The sequence below is a fragment of the Hyla sarda genome, chromosome 11 (genome assembly GCF_029499605.1).
Source record: "Hyla sarda isolate aHylSar1 chromosome 11, aHylSar1.hap1, whole genome shotgun sequence".
Taxonomy (NCBI): Eukaryota; Metazoa; Chordata; class Amphibia; order Anura; family Hylidae; genus Hyla; species Hyla sarda.
In genome coordinates, this window is record NC_079199.1 from 92,303,713 (window position 1) to 92,324,672 (window position 20,960).

General features: G+C 38.7%; 1 protein-coding gene across 1 annotated transcript; it reads right to left on the reverse strand.

The window, feature by feature from the left end:
* Positions 1-4,440: 4,440 nt before the first annotated feature.
* Positions 4,441-14,490, reverse strand: LOC130294962 (embryonic protein UVS.2-like). The gene is made up of 12 exons (XM_056545117.1): positions 14,410-14,490; positions 13,817-13,844; positions 12,372-12,416; positions 11,590-11,724; positions 11,036-11,153; positions 9,049-9,224; positions 8,883-8,964; positions 8,574-8,701; positions 7,286-7,401; positions 6,587-6,812; positions 5,726-5,844; positions 4,441-4,757 (listed from the first exon to the last, which is right to left on the reverse strand). The coding sequence occupies exons 1-12, from the start codon at positions 14,488-14,490 to the stop codon at positions 4,518-4,520; spliced, it is 1,494 nt and encodes a 497-aa protein (XP_056401092.1). The 3' UTR covers positions 4,441-4,517.
* Positions 14,491-20,960: the final 6,470 nt, after the last annotated feature.

The following is a 20,960-nucleotide window of genomic DNA, read 5'->3' on the forward strand; positions in this document are numbered from 1 at the left end:
TATGTAAAACTTCCAGTGACCAGTATTAGAGTGTGTAAGAGCGACACATGCTCCCCTTTCAGACTTGAAACCTTGTAACACTACTGAGTCACATGACACCAGGAAGTAAAAATGGCTAATTGGGCCCAATTGGGACATTTCCATTGGAGGTGTGCTCAGTTTTGTTGCCAAGGTTGAGACATTTTTGGTGGTGATGTGAGTTATTTTGAGGGGACACAACATTAAAGGGGTACTCCGGCGCTCCAAAGGATAGGGGATAAGATGCCTGATCGCAGGGATCCTGCCGCTGGGGACCCCCGTGATCTTGCATGTCGCGCCCCGTTAAAATCAGTCCCGCTCAGGGTCTGATTACTGCCGATCATGGGGCCGTAGTGTTGTGATGTCAAGGCTCCGCCCTGTGTGACGTCACGCTTCGCCTCCTCAATGCAAGCCTATGGGAGGGAGCGTGACAGCTGTTTTTCAGATCCTCAGAGAGTTCTTTGCCATAAGGTGCTATGTAAAACTTCCAGTGACCAGTATTAGAGTGTGTAAGAGCGACACATGCTCCCCTTTCAGACTGACACCAGGGAGTAAAAATGGCTAATTGGGCCCAATTGGGACATTTCCACTGGAGGTGTGCTCAGTTTTGTTGCCAAGGTTTAGACATTATTGGTGGTGATTTGAGTTATTTTGAGGGGACACAACATTAAAGGGGTACTCCGGCGCTTAGACATCTTATCCACTATCCAAAGGATAGGGGATAAGATGCCTGATCGCGGGGGTCCCGCCGCTGGGGATGTCACACCCCTCCCATAGGCTTGCATTGAGGGGGGCGGAGTGTGATGTCACACGTGGCAGAGCCTTGACGTCACAACGCTCCGGCCCCGTGATCGGCAGTAATCAGACCCGGAGCGAACACGCTTCGGGGACTGATTTTAACGGGGTGCGGCGTGCAAGATCACGGGGGTCCACAGTGGCGGGACCCCCGCGATCAGGCATCTTATCCCTTATCCTTTGGATAGGGGATAAAATGTCTAAGCACCGGAGTACCCCTTTAAACACTGCTATACAGGCTGTGCATCTATTACTTTACATTGTATAAGAATGTAATTTCTTCAGTGTAGTCACATGATAAGATATAATAAAATATTCACAAAAATATGAGGGGTGTACCCACTTATGGGAGATACTGTATGTTTTTGGGCTTTTGGTAAAGGACAGGTAGGGTCGGAGACACTCATGGCCGCCATATTTACCTTATTCCATTCCATGCTTCATTTATCATGTTATCTTTCTCAGTATTTCCTGTTCCAGGGCAGACTTGGAGCATGGGCGGAGCTTCCTGACGTCACCGCTGCTGCTTCTCTGCTGGGTCCCACTGCTAGCAAACTGCAGCGGTGACATAAGGAGGCTCCGCCCATGCTCCAAATTGACCCCAGAACAGAAAATACAGAGGAAGATATTGGAAGAACTGGAGCGCTGAATGGAATCAGGTATGTATCTTTGTCATCAGTGTCACCTGTTCTACCTGTCTGTGCCGACAGGCTGGTGAAGGTGAAACTGGTGACAGATTTCCTAAAATTTACTTTAAATAGATTTTGTTTTGTTTTACTAATTTAAAAAAGAAATTTTGTGGGAAAATGGGTATGCTTAATATTGTCCTGTTCTGACCCCTATAATACTTTTATATTTCCATATATGGGGATGTATGAGAAATAATTTTTTGTACCATGAGCTGTAGTTGGGACATGTTTCATGGGACATTTTGATCACCTTATATTCATTTTGTTTTTTGGTATTTGTCGTAATAAAAAATCAGCAATTCTGGATTATTTTATTTACTGGTATTAATTTTTTTTTTCATTGATGCCATTCATTGTGGTGCTTTTTTAACATTATATTTTACTACTTTGGACATTATTGCATGTGGCAATTCCCCATAGTTTTAATATATGTTTTTAGATCACATAATTCAATTTGAAAAATGGGAAAGGGAACATGATTTAAACTTTGATTAGGTGAGGGGCTTATTTACATTTATGAACACATTTTATTTTTATTTAATTTACCATAATGCATTGCATTGATCAGTATAATCTGTGCTCTGCTTATACCTACAGGCTTTCTATATTCACAGAGCACTGATCTGAAGGCACACAGGCAGGTGAGGTCCCAATCGTCCCACTAAGCTCGATGACAACTATATTTTAACAATTTAGATGCTGTGATCAGCTTTGATTGTGGCATCTAAAGGGTTAATGTTGAACATTAAGGGTTAATGTTGGCACAACACTAAGATTTCAATGAGATGGAGGAAGATCAGGGATAATGGGGGCTATTATATTGGATAATGGGGGCTCAAATATTAGGAGTAACGTGTTGTGCCCCTGAATTGGTACCTACATTCCTCACTGGAGAGCATTAATATGGCCGACATTATCACACACATTATCACATATACCGTATTTATCAACGTATAACACACACCCTCATTTTAACAGGGAAATTTAAGTTAAAAAAAATAAATGTAAAATAAATCACTTGGACTAAATGCCACATCAACCCAAAATCTTTACTCCTGCTCCCCCCCCATGCCACATCATTCCTTCCCCTTTATCAGACCCTGTGCCTTATTTCCCATGATTCCTTCCTGTCTCATTATTCCCCCTCTCATCATTCCCCGACTTTCATCATTCCTCCCCTGCCTCATTATTCCCTTCCCACCTTACTCATCATTCCCCCCATACTTTTTATATATTTTTTAGATTCCCTTACCTGGCCATGCTCCGGCAGTCTCAGATCAGGCGGCAGGTCTTGCGGGCTGTGCGGCCAGTAAAGAATGATGAGTGATGTCCTCTGACGGCTTCTCTGCCTGGTGTCAGGGATGTCACTTGTCATTCCCTGCATCCACAACAGGGGACTGTTCTAAAGTGGCTGCGGCCACGCTGACCCGCGGCAGCTATAGGGAATGACAAGTGACGTCTCTGATGCTACGCAGAGGAGTTGGCAGGGGATGTCACTGATCATGCTTCACTGACCGTGCAGCCCGCAAGACCCACCGCCTGACCTGAGCCTGCCGCAGCACGGCCAGGTAAGGAAAATAAAAAGCAGAGCAGGGGATAGGTGTTGCGTCCGAGCCAACAGGAGCCACTGCTGGTCACTGTTTTAAACCGGCCACGGCTGGGCTGCTGATCCTTTACAAGCAGCAGCTGCTGCAGCCACTTTAAATCATTGATCAGCACATTTATCGGCGTATAACATGCAGGTAGGGTTTTTGCTTTAAGTTTAAGTTTTCAAAGTGCGTGTTCTACACCGATAAAGACAGTATAATGATGCACTTAAAACAACTGAATATGGGTCAAAATATTGGTGCAATAAGAAACTTTATTAGAATGTTCTTCATTAAACAACCCACATGTATAAGTAACTGAGAAATCATTTGGAATCAATTCTTAATCTCTAGGTTCATTTTAACTACAATTCACTAAAGTAAAAGGAAATCCAGACGAATATTCCATAGGTTTATCCTCAGGAGTGATGTCCAGTCATTTCTTCAATCAACTGTTGGAGATAAATAGTTTTCTGGCGTGTGGAGATCTTCAGTTATACTGTAAAGAAAGATAAATATAGAGAAAGATGTATTAGAAAATCAAATACCTCCAATTCTATAGAAATGTGTCATGATCAGTGAACTGTTCTAGTTTTGAATGTATGCATTATAGGGGTTGTCTTGTTTGAATAGATAGATAGATAGGCACTCCCTCCGTCTGGAGAAGAAAAAGTTTAGTCTCAAGGGGCGACACGCCTTCTTTACCATGAGAACTGTGAACTTTCAGCCCCCTCCCCCCTATGCCATTATATTTCACCCCCCCTCCCCCTGTGCTATTATATTTCAGCCCCCTCCCCCGTCTGCCATTATATTTCAGACCTCTGTGCCATTATATTTCACCCCCCTCCCCCTGTGCCATTATATTTCACCCCCCCCCTCCCCCTGTGCCATTATATTTCACCCCCCTCCCCCTGTGCCATTATATTTCACCCCCCTCCCCCTGTGCCATTATATTTCAGCCCCCTCCCCCTGTGCCATTATATTTCAGCCACCCTCCCCTCCTGTGCCACATCATTTATGCCTCCTCTGATCCCCTGCTATAACCTGTCCTCCATCCCATGTGCGCTCCGGCAGGCTCCGGCAGGCTCAGGGGCTCGGCGGTTGTTTATGTTGCTGGACCACATCCTCGGTCCTGATGGAGGTGCGCCGACGTCCTGCGCGGCTCGCTATAGGCTGCAGCACACAGCTGCAGTCTATAGGAGTTTAGTGACGGGGCCCGGTTATATGTGAATTCCTCAGGTATTTAGCCCTTCTTGCCAGAAGCAGGGCTAAATGCCTCAAGAATTCCCCTGCCCTGCGGGCCGGATAAATGTCCTCGGTGGGCCGCATGTGGCCCACGGGCCGTAGTTTGAGGACCCTGCTCTAGGATAATAATACAATTTTCAGTGAATTCTTACATACATTGTATAATGTGCTGTGTATGTGAAGATTATATAAAGATCAGGCTGTAGGACTCACCAAATGTATATGATGCTGTGAATCCTGTCTTCTGATTGAATCCATCGCTACGAAAGGTCAGCTTCATGGTATTGGACTTAGTTTTGATGACAAATGGGTTACGGTCACCACAAAATGGACCTCTTGAGGCCGTCCCATCCAACCACCTTATGTTGTCATATATGCAGAAAGGACTATCCTCCAGATTGAAATCACTGAAGCTCAGGGAAATCTGTAAGGATTAGACACATACATGATAATGTTATTAATCACCATGGTAATACAGTATATCTGATCACATTATGACAATTAATAAGGCAGACATGATAGAAACATATAAATTATTTATGGCTTTGAGGAATTATGTGGATATATCACTCAATGGTTTGTCCTATCCCATTATGACTAGGCATGCCTGCTGTTTTGGGGTCATGTTTGGCTCAGATCTGTCCCTATATTTACTCCTGTATACGTTTCTGTCACTTGTATCTCAAAAACCATCTCCAGAAGCCGCCATTTAATTTTTGTAAAAGAGCAAAACCTCTTATTCTTGTATTGATTCATTCTCGCCTTGAATACTGTGATTCATTACTATTTATTCTCCCTACATTTAACTCTTCCCTCTCCAGTCCATTGTGGATGTCAGTCTCTGCACTGGTTGTCCCTCCAGTATAGAATATCATTTACACTCCTCACTCTCATCCACAGAGCTCTCCCCAGTGCTGTATCTCCCTACATCTCCTCCTCATCTCTGTCCACCACCATACCCATACCATTCATTGGGGAAATAATCTCCAAAATCCAAACCTCACATTTCCCTCTCCAAGACTTTTCTAGAGCTCGGCCAGTCTTCTGAAGTTCTCTCTATGGATGATGGGATTATTCCTAATATTCTCAGTTTTATATTCACACATACAGGATCTGCTACAGATTTGATGTTGTGTTCAATCATTTAGTTAGATTGATATTTGCAACATTAAATCTGAGACAGATCCGGTATGTGTGAATGTATCCTTAAAGGAATTCTTAACTCCAAACCTACTCCCGATCCACTAATATGTTGTGATGATAAATAGATATATAGATAGATAGATAATCAGAATGGGGATAGTAAAGGGTTAATATTAATATTAAATAAACTATGTTAAAAACTAAAACCCTTTTCGAGTCTTTAGACAATCTTGTAAGAAAAATCCTTACCGTCTTGCCAGCAGGAGCCGTGAATGTGTAGACGCAGTTCAGATTTGGTCTATAGTTATTGGGATAACCGGGAGAAGTAAAGGATCCTTGCGGCATATAGAAGGTTCCTCCACATTGCACTGTGGGAAACAGTATTAATATAATGAATGAAGTACACAAATACATGTATACCTTTTCTTATCACATTTTTTAATCTTTTTTCTTGACGGAACTCTTAAAGGGGTACTTCGGTGGAAAACTTTTTTTTTTTTAAATGCACTGCTGCCAGAAGGTTAAACAGATTTGTAAATTGCTTATATTTAAAAATCTTAATCCTTTCGGTACTAGCTGCTGTATAATACAGAGGAAATACTTTTCTTTTTGAATTTCTTTTTTGTTTTGTCCACAGTGCTCTCTGCTGACACCTCTGTCTGTGTCAGGAACTGTCCAGGGCAGCATAGGTTTGCTATGGGGATTTTCTCCTGCTCTGGAAAGTTCATGATACGGGCAGCAGGTGTCAGCAGAGAGCACTGGGAACAAGACAAAAAAGAAATTCAAAAAGAAAAAAATTTCCTCTGTAGAATACAGCTGCTAATAAGTACTGGAACGATTGAGATTTTTTTAATAGAAGTAATTTACAAATCTGTTTAACTTTCTGGCACCAGTTGATTTAAGGGCCCTCTGCTTCTGGCCGCATTAACTGTATAGTGCAGCATGCTGAACAGCTGATCAGCGGGGGGGGCGGGGTTATGGTGTGAGTACCCTGTGTAATTGGGCAATAAGGATAGGTCATCATTGTAAATCATTGGAAACCTCTTAATTTATAGCAATGAAAAAATTTATACAAATATATAATACAATAACTAGAATGTAATACTGTACCTGTGCTGTATACAGCGTTGAAGCCAACCCCAGTAACACTGCTATCACTGGAAAACTCAACCAATAGTTGGTTAGTAGATCCAATAATTGGAGGAATCAACCCAGTCCCGCAGGTTCTGTCCAATAACAGAGGATAATTCTTAGTGGGTCCATTATAAATCCTAATATAGTCCGACATACAATTAGGAGATGACTGGACATCAAACGCCACAAAGTTCAATGTAACCTATAAAGAGTAATAAAGAAAGACATAAATAAAATGAATAACCCCTTTTAGTGCTAAATTCCCAGAGAGATATCATTCTCCATTTTAGAGGGACTTTTTGTTACATCAAGTTAAAGGCATAAGACTTGGTATCAACAATAATAACAGACATAAAAAAAATTTAATAAGGTCAATGTGATGAAAAAAATAGAAATAAAAACAGTATAGATAAAGATGTGAATAATATATAATATATAACCTGACATATCTGTTGTGTAATCTGGGATCAGTAAGAACAGGTTTTCAGTGTAGGGCCAATATACAATGTTTTTGTTTTTTATCTTGTTTTTTACAAACCATTTTCCAACTAAGAAAACAGTAGATTATAACACTTGATAATGTTGTTTTACATTGTGTGTTTTTTTGTATCCTAAAAGTATTACTGGCGCTTTATATGTAAAGGTGATTTAAAAGTTAAAGGGGGTCTACTTTACCTGTTGTGATGGTGTTCTTATGAGCCAGACACAGTTGGCGTTATTTGGGTAGGCTGATGGGTAGTTGGCTGAGGTCAGGCTTCCACTGTTATTATTCAGTAAATTTGCACAAACATCTAGAAGAGAAAATAAATTAAATTAATACGCTAATTAAAGTTTAATAGTCTTAAAAATTTACTTTATTGGTCCAATATGGTGATATTTATAGATGAGCAAATTTTTTGAAAAATCTGATTCGGACGATTTGCCGAATTTTCCCCCCAAATTCCATTTGATTCGAATAAATTTGCAGCAAATTTTTATTAGCAATGTATTTTATGTGTTTAATAAAGTGTGTGTGTGTGTGTGTGTGTGTGTGTATGTGTGTGTTTCACTTTTTTTCTCTATTTTTAATTTTTTTTAGGTAGTAGTACTACTCCCAGCATGGAACAGACTATTTCATGATGGGAGTAGTAGTACCTGTGCTAATGGACAGATCGCCCCGGGTGTCACTCCTGACACCCGATGCGATTGTCCTTTCTATTGCAGAGATGGAGCAGCTTTCTCCTGTGCTCGCATCACTGCTCTATACTCTGGCCGGCCAGTGATGTGAATAGAATTCACATCACTTATTCATATTTCACAGAGAGCTGTGATTGGCCAGATTGTTCCAGCCAATCACAGCTCTCTGCCGGAAATATGAATAATAGGTATATATATGGCATATACTCATACTACAGCGGGATCAGAGAAGAGCAGCTGGCATCTATACATTATATAGGACGATCTCGGTGGGTTTCAGTAGTGATACCCGCTGTGATCTTTCCTTACCTGCAGGTACTGTTGCTCCCAACAGAGAGCACACTCTGCTTCTTTCTGGGAGATGTAGTGCCTGCATTAATAGACAATTTGCAACAGGTGTCAGAACTGACACCTGCTGCGATCTGTCTATTAATGCAGGTATTACAGCTCCTAGCATGGAGCAGAGTGTGCAGTTAAGGACAGATCAAAGCGGGTGTCACTCCTGACACCCACTGCGATCGTCCTATCTATTGCAGAGATGCCAGTGCAGGAGAAAGCCTCTCACATCTATACATAATGCAGGACGATCGCAGCAGGTGTTGCTAATGAAGAAATTCGTTATTTTGAATGGTGTCAAAGTTCTGTTTCGGTCCAAATCAAATTTTTCATGAAATTCGGAACAAATTCGACTTCGGCCGATTTGATTCGCTCATCTTTAGTTCAATTGTGTTGATGTTATAGATCCAGGATACAAGTTGTTAAAATCTCTAGACCTGTAAGAACTTACCACATTGATAGAGTTTGTTGATCTTAGACATATCTAGTGGGCTTATTCCATTTCTTTGTCCAATTGGGACATTTGGGTTAGGTTTGGGCACAATGGTGAGTTGTCCTGAAGTGTTACTGAAGGCATCGCTGTCAGATACAGGAGAGAGGAACAAGGTGAATGTCCAAGATGGTGAAAGAATAATATATCTCAGAAGAGTAGTAATAAAATATTAATACAAAATATATGAATATAAAACTATATATATATATATATATATATATATATATATATATATATATATATATATATATAACAAAAGAAACTTACTTGTTATAATGCATCACTGAACCATAGTCATACTCCAGACCAAGATTATTGGTGTTTGCTTTGTTAAAATTTGGAACGTCACCTATAACATAAGACATTTTTATTAGACTGGATTTTGTAATGTTTAATGAAATATTTAAGCATGTATTTATGGCGGGGGCATTACCTGGTGAGATATACTGGTACATGATGGTGACATAGTCATCACGGTCACTCCTCATATGTTCATGGTAGAAGCCTAGGGCATGGTTTATCTCATGCTGTATAATTCCTCTGTACATGCAACCACCACCTATTCCAACCATCTGACCTCCACCTATTCGTCCCACATAGGCTACACACCTGAAGAGAAGAAACAAAAGGAAACAAGACACTATTATCATACTCCTTTCAGGACAATGGTCATTTGAAATAAATTGGTTTTATAATCAGAAAACAAGATATAGGTAATTCCTAAGATCCTCATACATATCATGTCATATGGCCGAATGGGTCAGTTTAATAAATGTAAAAATACCTTTTATTAATCTGATTTGACAAATTGCCATGGACAGCAGTGCTCATTCCAAATCATTTCTGCTTCATGCTGATTTTCCTGGAATTTTCTCAGTGTGAACATCTGCTTAAAGGGGTACTCCCATGGAAAACTTTTTTTTTTTTAAATAAATTGTTGACAGATTTGTAAATTACTTTTATTAAAAAAATCTTAATCCTTCCAGTACTTTTTAGGGGCTATATACTACAGAGGAAATGCTTTACTTTTTAGATTTCTCTAATGTCATGACCACAGTGCTCTCTGCTGACCTCTGCTGTCCATTTTAGGAACTGTCCAGAGCAGGAGAAAATCCCCATAGCAAACATATGCTGCTCTGGACAGTTCCTAAAATGGACAACAGAGGTCAGCAGAGAGCACTGTGGTTATGACATCAGAGAAATCTAAAAAGTAAAGCATTTCCTCTGTAGTATATAGCCCCTAAAAAGTACTGGAAGGATTAAGATTTTTTTAATAGAAGTAATTTACAAATCTGCTTCACTTTCTGGCATCAGTTGATTTAAAAAAAAAAATAAAGTTTTCCACGGGATAATCAGCCCCTAGACATCTTATTCCCTATCCCCTATATTTAAACATGCACTTGCACATATTGCTGACGATAACCAAAATATTTCTACATCTGAAGACTTGTACTGCAGATTTTTTGCAATCTATTTTAATTTTTAGTGTTTCTGGAAACAAAATAGATTTTTTATTGTTGATTTTTGTTTACCCTTAGTTGATATTTTGGCCAAAATACAAGTCAACAATCAATGTCAAAGGCCATCTTTGTCACGTGTTATGTCCCATGAAAATCCCAGTTATAACAATTTAACTATTGATATTATGCCTGTACTTAGAGATGGAATTCCTGAATTGTTGTTGGGTCAATTTGCTTGAATTGGCCATTGGATTAGATTTAAATAAACTGGCCAATTTGGGCTTCAGAAGTAGGGACTCTACTCTAGTACAGTACACTGAACTGTGGTACACATTGACATGCCAGGTGCCAAGTGCTCATCCCAGCTAATTTACTTGTGTACAGGGGTGGGAGCTGCTACCTTTGACATACGTACTTGCCTCTGTATGTACTTTTTGCTGGGCCCTTTATTATTGCCATTGGGTGCCAAGGAAAAAAATACAGGAGCAGGGACTCCTGTCAAAAACACGAGTCCCAGTTCCTGAACATTGAACTGCAAAACATACACTGTATGCCTTGTCTCAGAGTAACAGAACCAGCAAATGTAAAGGGATGAATGAGGATTCCCACAGCATGGTAACCTACTGTACCCCCACAAAGCCACACACATTTGCTCTATATCTGTTTCTCAGCAAATGTTAACTGAGCATTGAGTTTTACAGTTTTTGCATTGATGCTCAGTGTAAAGATACAGGGACTCCTGCCTTTAAAAGGAATCCCTGCTCCTTTATGCGGTTCACACAAAACTAATCCTTAAAAAAAATCTGATTTTGTTTTGTGAAATTTAGAATAAATATTATTTGTTAACAATCAGTTTGGTCATTTTAATCTATAAACATTTATTATTCATGAACATTCTTCATTAACTAGCATAAGCTTTATATCAACCAAACTTGAAGAAGATGGAATAATAAAACTTACCCCTGTGAAGACATTATGTTGAGGAAGTCTTTCTCTGTTGTTTGAGGCACAAACCTCACACAGGTAAGTGTTTCATATTCCTCCATGGAAGTCTTAAATAAGTTTAGCTGCCAATCACCTGAAGGTTAAAAATATTTTTTTTTAATTTTCTTTCAAATTAAAGTGTATTCAGTTGTACAGTTAAAGCAAAATACAAATAGTGCTATGTGCTTTAGCTGGAGGACATCAGTATGGAGAACATTGGAATAAGCATAAGATTTTATCTCACACGGTTATGTCCCACATTAGTCAACAATAAGAATAAACAACAAACTAATGGGGAGGAAGGGAATTACAAAGGGAAAGTAGAGGCAGAGTTAAGAAATGATGCCAGAAGGTGAAGGACAGCAATTATACAGAGCACTCCAATGACCACCCAGTCACATCGAGGAGGGGATAAAGATCCCTAGGTGCAGCAAGGGACAGATCAAGCGTTAAAATATATTTATATGATATATCCTTTTTGGACATTTAAACATGGCCAATGTTTGTATATGAAAAAAAATAAAACTTACTATAATTTGAGGAAAAAGAGTAGGGCACAACAACCATTCCATTCGCAGACTTGGGCCACAGGCATTGTGTACATTTCATAGCACTGCGTCCAGGACTTATCAGCATGTCATCTTGTTGTACAGCCCTGGTATTGTCTAAATGAATAAGACAGTGACTTATGTTTATTTTCCTAACACATATGTATTTCTTATGTGCACAGCGCCCTAGAACTAATGGTAATAATAATAATTATTATTATTAACATTATAAATGTATAATCTAACATATTATCATGTCTTATGGACAACACAGAAAGGCAAATCAATGGTTGTAGGTGACTGATTGACTTCATTATTATTTTTTTATTATGTTATTTAGGAAGATATACTATCTCACATACTAAAAGCAAAGAACAAGTCCACTCACTGAACTTCTCAGCAAGGCTAATTTTCCAATTCAAATGTGGAAAATTGAAAGTGGTAACCAGCCATGAAATGTTCTCATATTTATTGGATTCTCATATACAAAGGGGACTAACAGAATGATAAAAGCAAACCACAGGACAACACTAAGACTTTTTCTGTGGTTTGCTCTTACCAGGCTATTAGTCCCCGGCTGGTGACTTTTTATGTTAGAATCCAATAAATCTGAGGAAATTTCAAGATTGGAGAAGAGTCTTCTCCAGCTCAGATCATTGAGCAGCTTTTCCCAAAAATGTATTCAATTGTAAAACCTGTGTAACATGATATATAGCACAGGCCTGGATATTCTCACAACTATCACAAGTAGGATTTCTTTTTACCTGGATCTGACTTTTCAATGTTCTTGATCTCATTTAACTTATTTTCTGTTAAAATAAATGAGAAGTAAATTAATCATAATTTATTAAAGTGAAAGCACTTACATTTTGATAGTAAGAAAAAAGAATGGCAGAAACAGTGAAATATTAAAATACAGTATTATATAATAGGAACTTGAGAGGAAATGTTGGGTGACTGTTTCCTCCCTTATTATAGTATTATCTGAGAACCCGTCATTGTCTTGTTTTCCTACATTAACCTTGTGGGGGGCGAAATAGCAACAATGACCATCTTGTCTTCATATTCCTTCCTCATATCTATAACCATTTGAAAGTTATGCTGAAACATACATACATACCGTTAATATATATATATATATATATATATATATATATATATATATATATATATATATATATATCCTAGGTGTAAAACGTGTCCAAACACCCTAGATTTAAGTTGATGAAAGTTGGAGATTTCACAAAAATGCTTGTTAGTCGGCTGAAATTTTACAAAGAATGATTGTTTATGCTGAACCGTGCTATTGTCTGAAAAGATGTCAGCAATGTTGACATTTTTTGGGTAATTGTCAGCTCCAGAGGAAGTTATTCCAGTCTGGCCACAGTGCTCTCTACTGACACATCTGTCCGTGTCAGGTACTGTCCAGAGCAGGAAAGATTTGCAATAGGGATTTGCTCCTACTCTGGACAGTTCCTGACATGGATAGAGGTGTCAGTAGAGAGCACTGTGGTCAGACTGGAAATAACTACACAACTTCCTCTGTGGTGTACAATAGCTGAAGTACTGGAAAGGTTTAGATTTTTAAATAGAAGTAATTTATAAATATGTATAACATCATGGGCAGTTAATACTGGGGCAAAAGCCCTATGAATAGATCCTATATTAATTATGATTTTTCTCCGTTAGATATGACTTAAAACATTATGTTGTAAAATAGCTTAAATGCTTTTTTTTTTTTTTTAAAACATCAGGATTACGAGGTCCTGCATCAACCTTTTTATTAGGTTTTAATAGCATCAAAAAAATAATGTTTAGTATACAGTGAATGTTTTGAGCTAAGCCATTGTGTAAATGTTTTCCACTACTTTTATGCTTTCAAAGATTTGCTGCCTTTATTTTCATGGGGTATATAAAAAAAGAAAAAAGTAATTATTTTAATGTGTAAAAAAAATATATAAATAAATATGGCAAATTATCTTATTTATGGGTGGCTCCTGTAGAAGCAGTAAACATGTATATTTAAAATCAGAAATTTCAAGAGAACAAAAACTCTTTTAGGACATGTTCACACTGCAGATTTTCACTATTAGTTTTAATAAGAAAGTCAAAATCCACAGTAAATTCCCTCAAAATTTGCAACAATTTGCAACATATACACCAAGTGTAAACATATCCTTATGGAAACAGAAGAGGAGAGCGCACTTACCATATTCACTTGAACCTGATATAGAAAGCTGTGGAAACGGAATAAGTAATAATTACTAACACTTCAATATATGTTCAGAAATAGATATATACAAAAATGTTTGACATTGCCTGTTTTTTTCACAGGAATTTACAAAGATCAATGAAGCCTATGAAGTTATGGAGAACCTAAGGTCATTAAAAAAAAAAACTAGAGATTCTTACACTAACTCAAATAAAACATTAATGTTTAAGCAAAATGGAACATTTCTTTAGGAGATGTTGACTTCTGCTCTGGAGGCTTCATTCAGACCCTCAGTCACAGACACCAGAGTGTTTTGGCATTGCACGCTACTACTTTGCTTCTATTTAATCAGCCAAAAAGAGGGAGGATTTGGACTAAAGGCCATTGTGGTCCAGTAGGCACCTAAGAAATCTATTCATATTGTAATGTTTCTATTTAATGCCATCCTAACATCTCAGCAATTATATTGAATAGTAAAACTTGCAGATAGTATTTACATAAAATGAAAAGTCAATGTTTTCTGCAATATCAGAAGTTATTGTTAAAACATATGATAAGAAAATATAATGTGTATATGAGTCTGATCTTACCTGTGATGATGGAGGCAGAGGGACACCTGCTACCGGTCCTAATACAGAAAGGAGGAGGAGGAGGAAGATCTTCTCACCCATGTTGTTGAGATTTCTCTACAATATTGGAACAATTTGCTCTTGGCCTAGATGAATGCTAACCTTCATGTCAGGAAAGCCTTATATACATGTAAAGGACAGAAATGTATCCAATCACAAAGCAGAAATAAAGAGATCTGTAATGGTCAAATGAAAAGCCTGGGGCCGGTATATGACTATTACAGATGTATAATTATCTTTATATGTGACAACATGATGACAACCATGGAAATGTCCTACAATTCATTCAGCAATTCTAGTGAAGGAGCACGTATGCCATTTTCTATGTCAATTAATGTTTTGGTGCATGTGTGCCTGAAAAACTGTAGTTGTATACCTGATCCTGAAGTTTTATTAGTTGCTTTGTTACATTTAGATTTTTTTGGTTTTGTTGTGGAATTATGATCAGAATTTAAAAGAATGATATATTTCCCTCAGACTTTCGTTAGTTAAAAAGAGGTTTTAAAAATGTTTGCCTAAATATTTTTGAAAATAATGTAAATAGTGATTCCCTCGGATGGCATTGGGTGGGAAAATTCCAATGTATTGTAATTTCAAGAGGCATGGTGTTGGTAAGTGGGGTGTAGCTTTGGTGATATAGCGTGGCTTAGTAAGTTACACTGTGTGAAAAACTTATTGTGCCTAATTCTGATACAGATTAAACCAACCTGTAGTTGGTCTTAACTGAGACAAGACAGTGTAAGAATGTATAGATTTGTTAAACAGCCTTAGACACTTTGACATATCTGCATTTTTCTTAAACTGTTTAGTCTGAATTTACAATGTCTAAGAATTAAAGGGGTTATCCAGGAAAAAACTTTTTTTTATATATCAACTGGCTCCAGAAAGTTAAACAGATTTGTAAATTACTTCTATTAAAGGGTACCTCTCATCAAAAAAACTTTTGATATATTATAGATTAATGTATGCAGAATAACTTTACAATTGCATGTTATTAAAAAAAATGCTTCTTTCTATTTAATTTTCCACTTTGAAGAAATGACCACTAGTCACAGTCCTGGCAGCAAGCATTTCAGACTCATGCTGGAGTCCTAAACACTACGAGCTGCCAGTCTGCTTTGTTCACAAAGGAGAACACTCAAGGCTGCCAGCCTGCTTTGTTCACAGCCTGTTTGGCTGTGAACAAAGCAGGCTGGCAGCTCTGAGTGTTTAGGACTCCAGTATGAGTCAGAAATGCTTGCTGACAGGACTGATCGGGAAAAATACAATAGAAAGAAGCATATTTTTCATTAACATGCTATTGGAAAGTAATTCAACATTCATTAATCTAAAATATATCAAAACTTTATTTGATGAGAGGTACCCTTTAAAAAATCTTAATTCTTTCACTACTACAGTAGCTTCTGAAGTTAAGGTTGTTCTTTTCTGTCTAAGTGCTCTCTGATGACACGTGTCTTGGGAACCTCCCAGTTTAGAAGAGGTTTGCTATGGGGATTTGCTTCTAAACTGGGCGGCTCCCAAGACACATGTCATCAGAGAGCACTTAGACAGTAAAGAACAACCTTAACTTCAGAAGCTCATAAGTACTGAAAGGATTAAGATTTTTTAACAGAAGTAATTTACAAATCTGTTTAACTTTCTGAAGCCAGTTGATATATATATCTAAAAAAAAAAAAAGTTTTTTCCTGGATAACCCCTGGTATATCCCTGATATTGACATGTAATAAATAAACAAATATATAAATTAATTAATTAATTAATTAATAAAAGGCCTCTCATATATTCTTTGTTTCTAAGAATTATATAATTTAACTGAGAATAAAATGGTATAACATTGAGTTAATTTCCAAATATCTATTCCTGTCACTTTTAACAGGAGGCGGGCAGTGTGTGACTACAGACAATTGGTCAAGATTTGTCAATCTTCATGGGACACAAATTGTAGTCATTTTCCCATAACAACCAATCACAGCTGAGTTTTTGTATATCATTGAGCTCTGGTAAAATAATAGCTGAGCTGTGATTGGTTGCTGTGCTGAATCCCACCAGTTTTTGTCTATTTATAAATCTGGGCCATCATCTGTAGAGCATTACCCATCTCAAAAGTAGAGACAAGGACATGTGAAAGTGAAACGTATCATAAATAAAGAATATATGGCTTGAAAGTTATACCGCAATGATAATAACTTTAATATCTCATTTAAATACAACATAATATGGAAGATGTATTGAAAATGTATGTTCTAAATTTTAAAAATCCCCTAAGCTTTTATATTTTAACTTTTAAGACATATCTTTTGTTTCCAACATAGGACTGGTGTCCCTTAGACCGAGCCAAGAAAATGATTTTGAAGGACCAACCTTGAGATATCTGATGAGTGGTCCACATTTGGTTGTATTCTTCCAGACACTTGGGGCCCCATATTAGTGGTGAATTATTGTGCCGTAGATTGGACCCACTGGAGGATCCTCTGATTCTTTGGTGAGTCAAAGTATCTGACTGTTTTAATGCCAGTTGAGCAAAAAAATATTTTTTAATACTAATAACTTAATAGCCTTTCATCTAATTGAGTTGATATGTGTAACAATGATTAATATACTATATTTATTATATACTTTGTAAGTCTTACATAGATCTGAATGATCTTAACAAAAGACACAATGGCTCACAGAAGATTTCTTTTTACATTATTCCAACTTGAATAAAACGTACAAAGCGCTGATTTTTCTTCCATACAAATAGTGATGGAGGCGATGACAAGTGTTGTTGCATGGACAGACTATGCTGACATGTCCCCACCATTTGAAGGAATGATTTCACTTTAAATATCCTATTTTGAGATCAGGCAATAAAGAAGGAATTACATTTTTTATATGGAATAACCATTCTGTAAAGAGTCTATTAATGCGAGGATTGCACATAAATACATAAATCCATGGTATAGTTATCACAGAAGTGGTGTATGCCTTAAAAGATAGCTTTTAATATCAACGTAACTAAAAGTTTGTACCCCAGAAAACATATAAATAACTGACCAATAGACCATAATATTACCCATATAGTATTAGGGCCCAAAATAAATCACATTCGCTAACTGAAAGCACCTGTGTCATGCGACCCTCTCTCTTACGCTTTACTCAATGAATAAAGTGAAATTCCATTGTTAGAGATTAGTGACTCTCCCAAAATTAGTTTTAGGTCCTATTCAGCCAATCTGATCATCAGATTCGGATTCGAATTCAGAAATGTTCTGATTGCCCTGCGATTCCACACACAAAGCATATACATAAGGGGGAACTCCTGCTCCTGTACAGTACACAGTGGCTGGGCTCGGTGTAGAGTACCTAGCACAGCAAATGTAGTAAGTGAAAGATGTGATCCATATAGCATTATCACTTACCTCTGGGCCACCTAGTGTACAGGAGCAAAGATGAGACAAATCAAAAAAGCAAACACAATGGGGGAGATTTATCAAAACCTGTCCAAAGGAAAAGTTGCTGAGTTGCCCATAACAACCAATCAGATTGCTTCTTTTATTTTTTAAAAGGCCTGTTCAAAATGAAAGAAGTGATCTGATTGGTTGCTATGGACAACTCGGCAACTTTTCCTCTGGACAGGTTTTGCTAAATCTCCCCCAATAGGTCCTAATTTATTTTCAATCAATTCACTATTTTTTTTCCATTATTATTCAAATAATAATAATACACAATCAAGTAAATGCAAATATTGGTCCCATTATTATCTAAAGATGGTCACAAAATAAGTCTGGAACCATTATTTCAATATTTCAGGGATAACTATCAATACTATTAAATGTATCTCTATATCATTACTGCAGCCAATCCCTTCCCTGGAGGTGACTCATTAAATCTATTTTTGGACCCTTGTTAGTTATTAGTAACTTTGTAAATTTTCTGTATAATTCACCATTGAGAAAATTGTTAAAGCCATGAACAACGTAATTCACCTTATCTAAAATGCCTAAAGTAAAATATGTGTTAACAGGGTGAGGGACATGACCAGCAACACTTGAACTGAATTCTTATTGAGGCCCTTCCTAAAGTATTCTACAAAAAAATGGGGAAATCTAAGGCCCAAAAGCAGCCAAGGATGCCAATATCCTTCCAATGGACTTTTAACCTATCTATGTTTATTTTCATTTTGTTGGAGAGACTTGCAAAAAGGTCAATGCAGGACGTGCTAACATGGCACCTTAGTCTGACTCTTGTCCCCTGGCACTGGAACTGCAGAAGATGAGCGCTATATGTTGTACTAATCTTACTCAGCACAAGTTAGCTCTGGTGACATTACTCCCTCCTCTGCAGCTGCTGCTGACACCCGAACCAACAAAATGCAAATACAGAGACTCTTCACAGAAGCTGAAAGAACAATATCTGGTAAGGCCATGTTCACATGTCTGGAATTTCCGCATCGGAATTCCACCATAAATTCCGCAGCTGCAGTCTCATTGTTTTTGGGACGCAGAAATTCTGATTTCCGTGTCCACAGAAAGAATTAACTTGTCTATTCTTTCTGCGGAATCTGCACAGAATGCATTGCTATGGCGCTTCCCCGTGCAGTCGTAGCATCAATATACCGGATGTGTGAAAATATCCCAAGGCATTACTGCCTCTTTACTCTTTTCTTGATGCCCGGTCTTCCCTCTATATTTTAGGAGTCTGACTCAGTGCTCTGGCCCCCTCAAACCCCATTTACCTCTACAATCCTGGGACTCCTCTTTTGAGGCAGACATACTTGCTTTACAAGGGCATCCAGAGCTCTCCAGACATTATTGAGGGGACAGAACATTACAACTGTTTGATAGGCTTTGCACTTACTACTTTACAAGTAGAAAAGTCCAAATTGGGCCCAAAGTGTCAATATTTTGTGTGGTAATTTTTTTTCAGCATTGTCTTAAAACTTTTGGGCATGGAGTTCACCAGAGCGTCACAGGTTGCCATTAGAGTCCTCCTTTAATACTCCATGATGACATAATGGAGCTGGTGGATGAAAGAGACCTTGCACTCCCCCACCTACCATTTGAGGATGGCCCACAGATACTTAATAGGGTTTAGGTTTAAGACATGCTTGGCCAGTCCATCATTTTTCATCTCAGCTTTTTAGCAAGGCAGTGGTGGTCTTGGAGGTGGGTTTTGGATCATTATCATGTTGGAATACTGCCCTGTGGCCCCGCCTCCGAATGAAGGGGATCAGGCTCTTCTTCAATATGTCACAGTACATGTTGGCATTCTTGGTTCCAGTTGAGTAGAATATTTTTTTCCACTGGAGTACTCCTTTAATCAATTGAACATCACCAGTGCAAGCAGCACTTAATGCAGCCCCATACAAAGACACTCCCCCCACCATGCTTGACTGTAGGCAAGACACACGTGTCTTTGTACTCCTCACCTGGTTGCTGCCATGGACACTTGACACTAAATGAGTTTATGGTTGTCTTATCAGACATGGTTCTGGTTCCAGTAATTTACATTACAGGACATGGTTCCAGTAATTCAAGTTCTTAGTGTGCTTGTATTCAGCAATGAGATGCTATGTAATGCTATGCTGGCAGAGCTCATGCACACGCTGAGCATGTGTACTTAACTTCTTTTGACAACTATGGCAAGACCTGTTCTAAGTTTAACCTGTCCTGTGAAACTGCTATATGGTCTTTCCCTCTTTCTGCAGACTAATTAAGGGACTTGACAATCCACTTATAGCCTAGACTGTCTTATTGTAGAGCAACAATTTCTTTTTCAGATCCTAAGAGAGTTCTTTGCCATAAGGTGCCATGTTGAATTTCTTGTGACCAGTATTAGAGTGAGTAAGAGCGACACATGCTCCCCTTTCAGACCTCAGACTTTGTAACACTATTAAGTTACATGACACTGGGGAGCAAAAATGCCTTATAAGGCCCAATTTGGACATTTCCACTCAGGGGTGTGCTCGGGGTGTGTGTTGAGTTATTTTTAGGCGAAACAACATTAAACTGTCACGATGCCGGCTGGCAGGTAGTGGATCCTCTGTGCCAGAGAGGGATTGGCGTGGACCGTGCTAGTGGATCGGTTCTAAGTCACTACTGGTTTTCACCAGAGCCCGCCGCAAAGCGGGATGGTCTTGCTGCGGCGGTAGTGACCAGGTCGTATCCACTAGCAACGGCTCAACCTCTCTGGCTGCTGAAGATAGGCGCGGTACAAGGGAGTAGACAGAAGCAAGGTCGGACGTAGCAGAAGGTCGGGGCAGGCAGCAAGGATCGTAGTCAGGGGCAACGGCAGGAGGTCTGGAACACAGGCTAGGAACATACAAGGAAACGCTTTCACTGGCACGATGGCAACAAGATCCGGCAAGGAAGTGCAGGGGAAGTGAGGTGATATAGGGAAGTGCACAGGTGATAACACTAATTGGAACCACTGCGCCAATCAGCGGCGCAGTGGCCCTTTAAATCGCAAAGACCCGGCGCGCGCGCGCCCTAGGGAGCGGGGCCGCGCGCGCCGGGACAGGACTGACGGAG

Bases quoted from the DNA above. Each gene is read 5' to 3' on its own strand.
- LOC130294962 (XM_056545117.1), bottom strand. From the start codon at position 14,490: ATGGGTGAGAAGATCTTCCTCCTCCTCCTCCTTTCTGTATTAGGACCG. The intron at 11,725-12,371 runs GTAAAAAGAAAT...TTATTCATTTAG, and splicing joins CATTGAAAAGTCAGATCCAG to ACAATACCAGGGCTGTACAA. The intron at 11,154-11,589 runs GTAAGTTTTATT...TTTAACCTTCAG, and splicing joins CTCTTTTTCCTCAAATTATA to GTGATTGGCAGCTAAACTTA.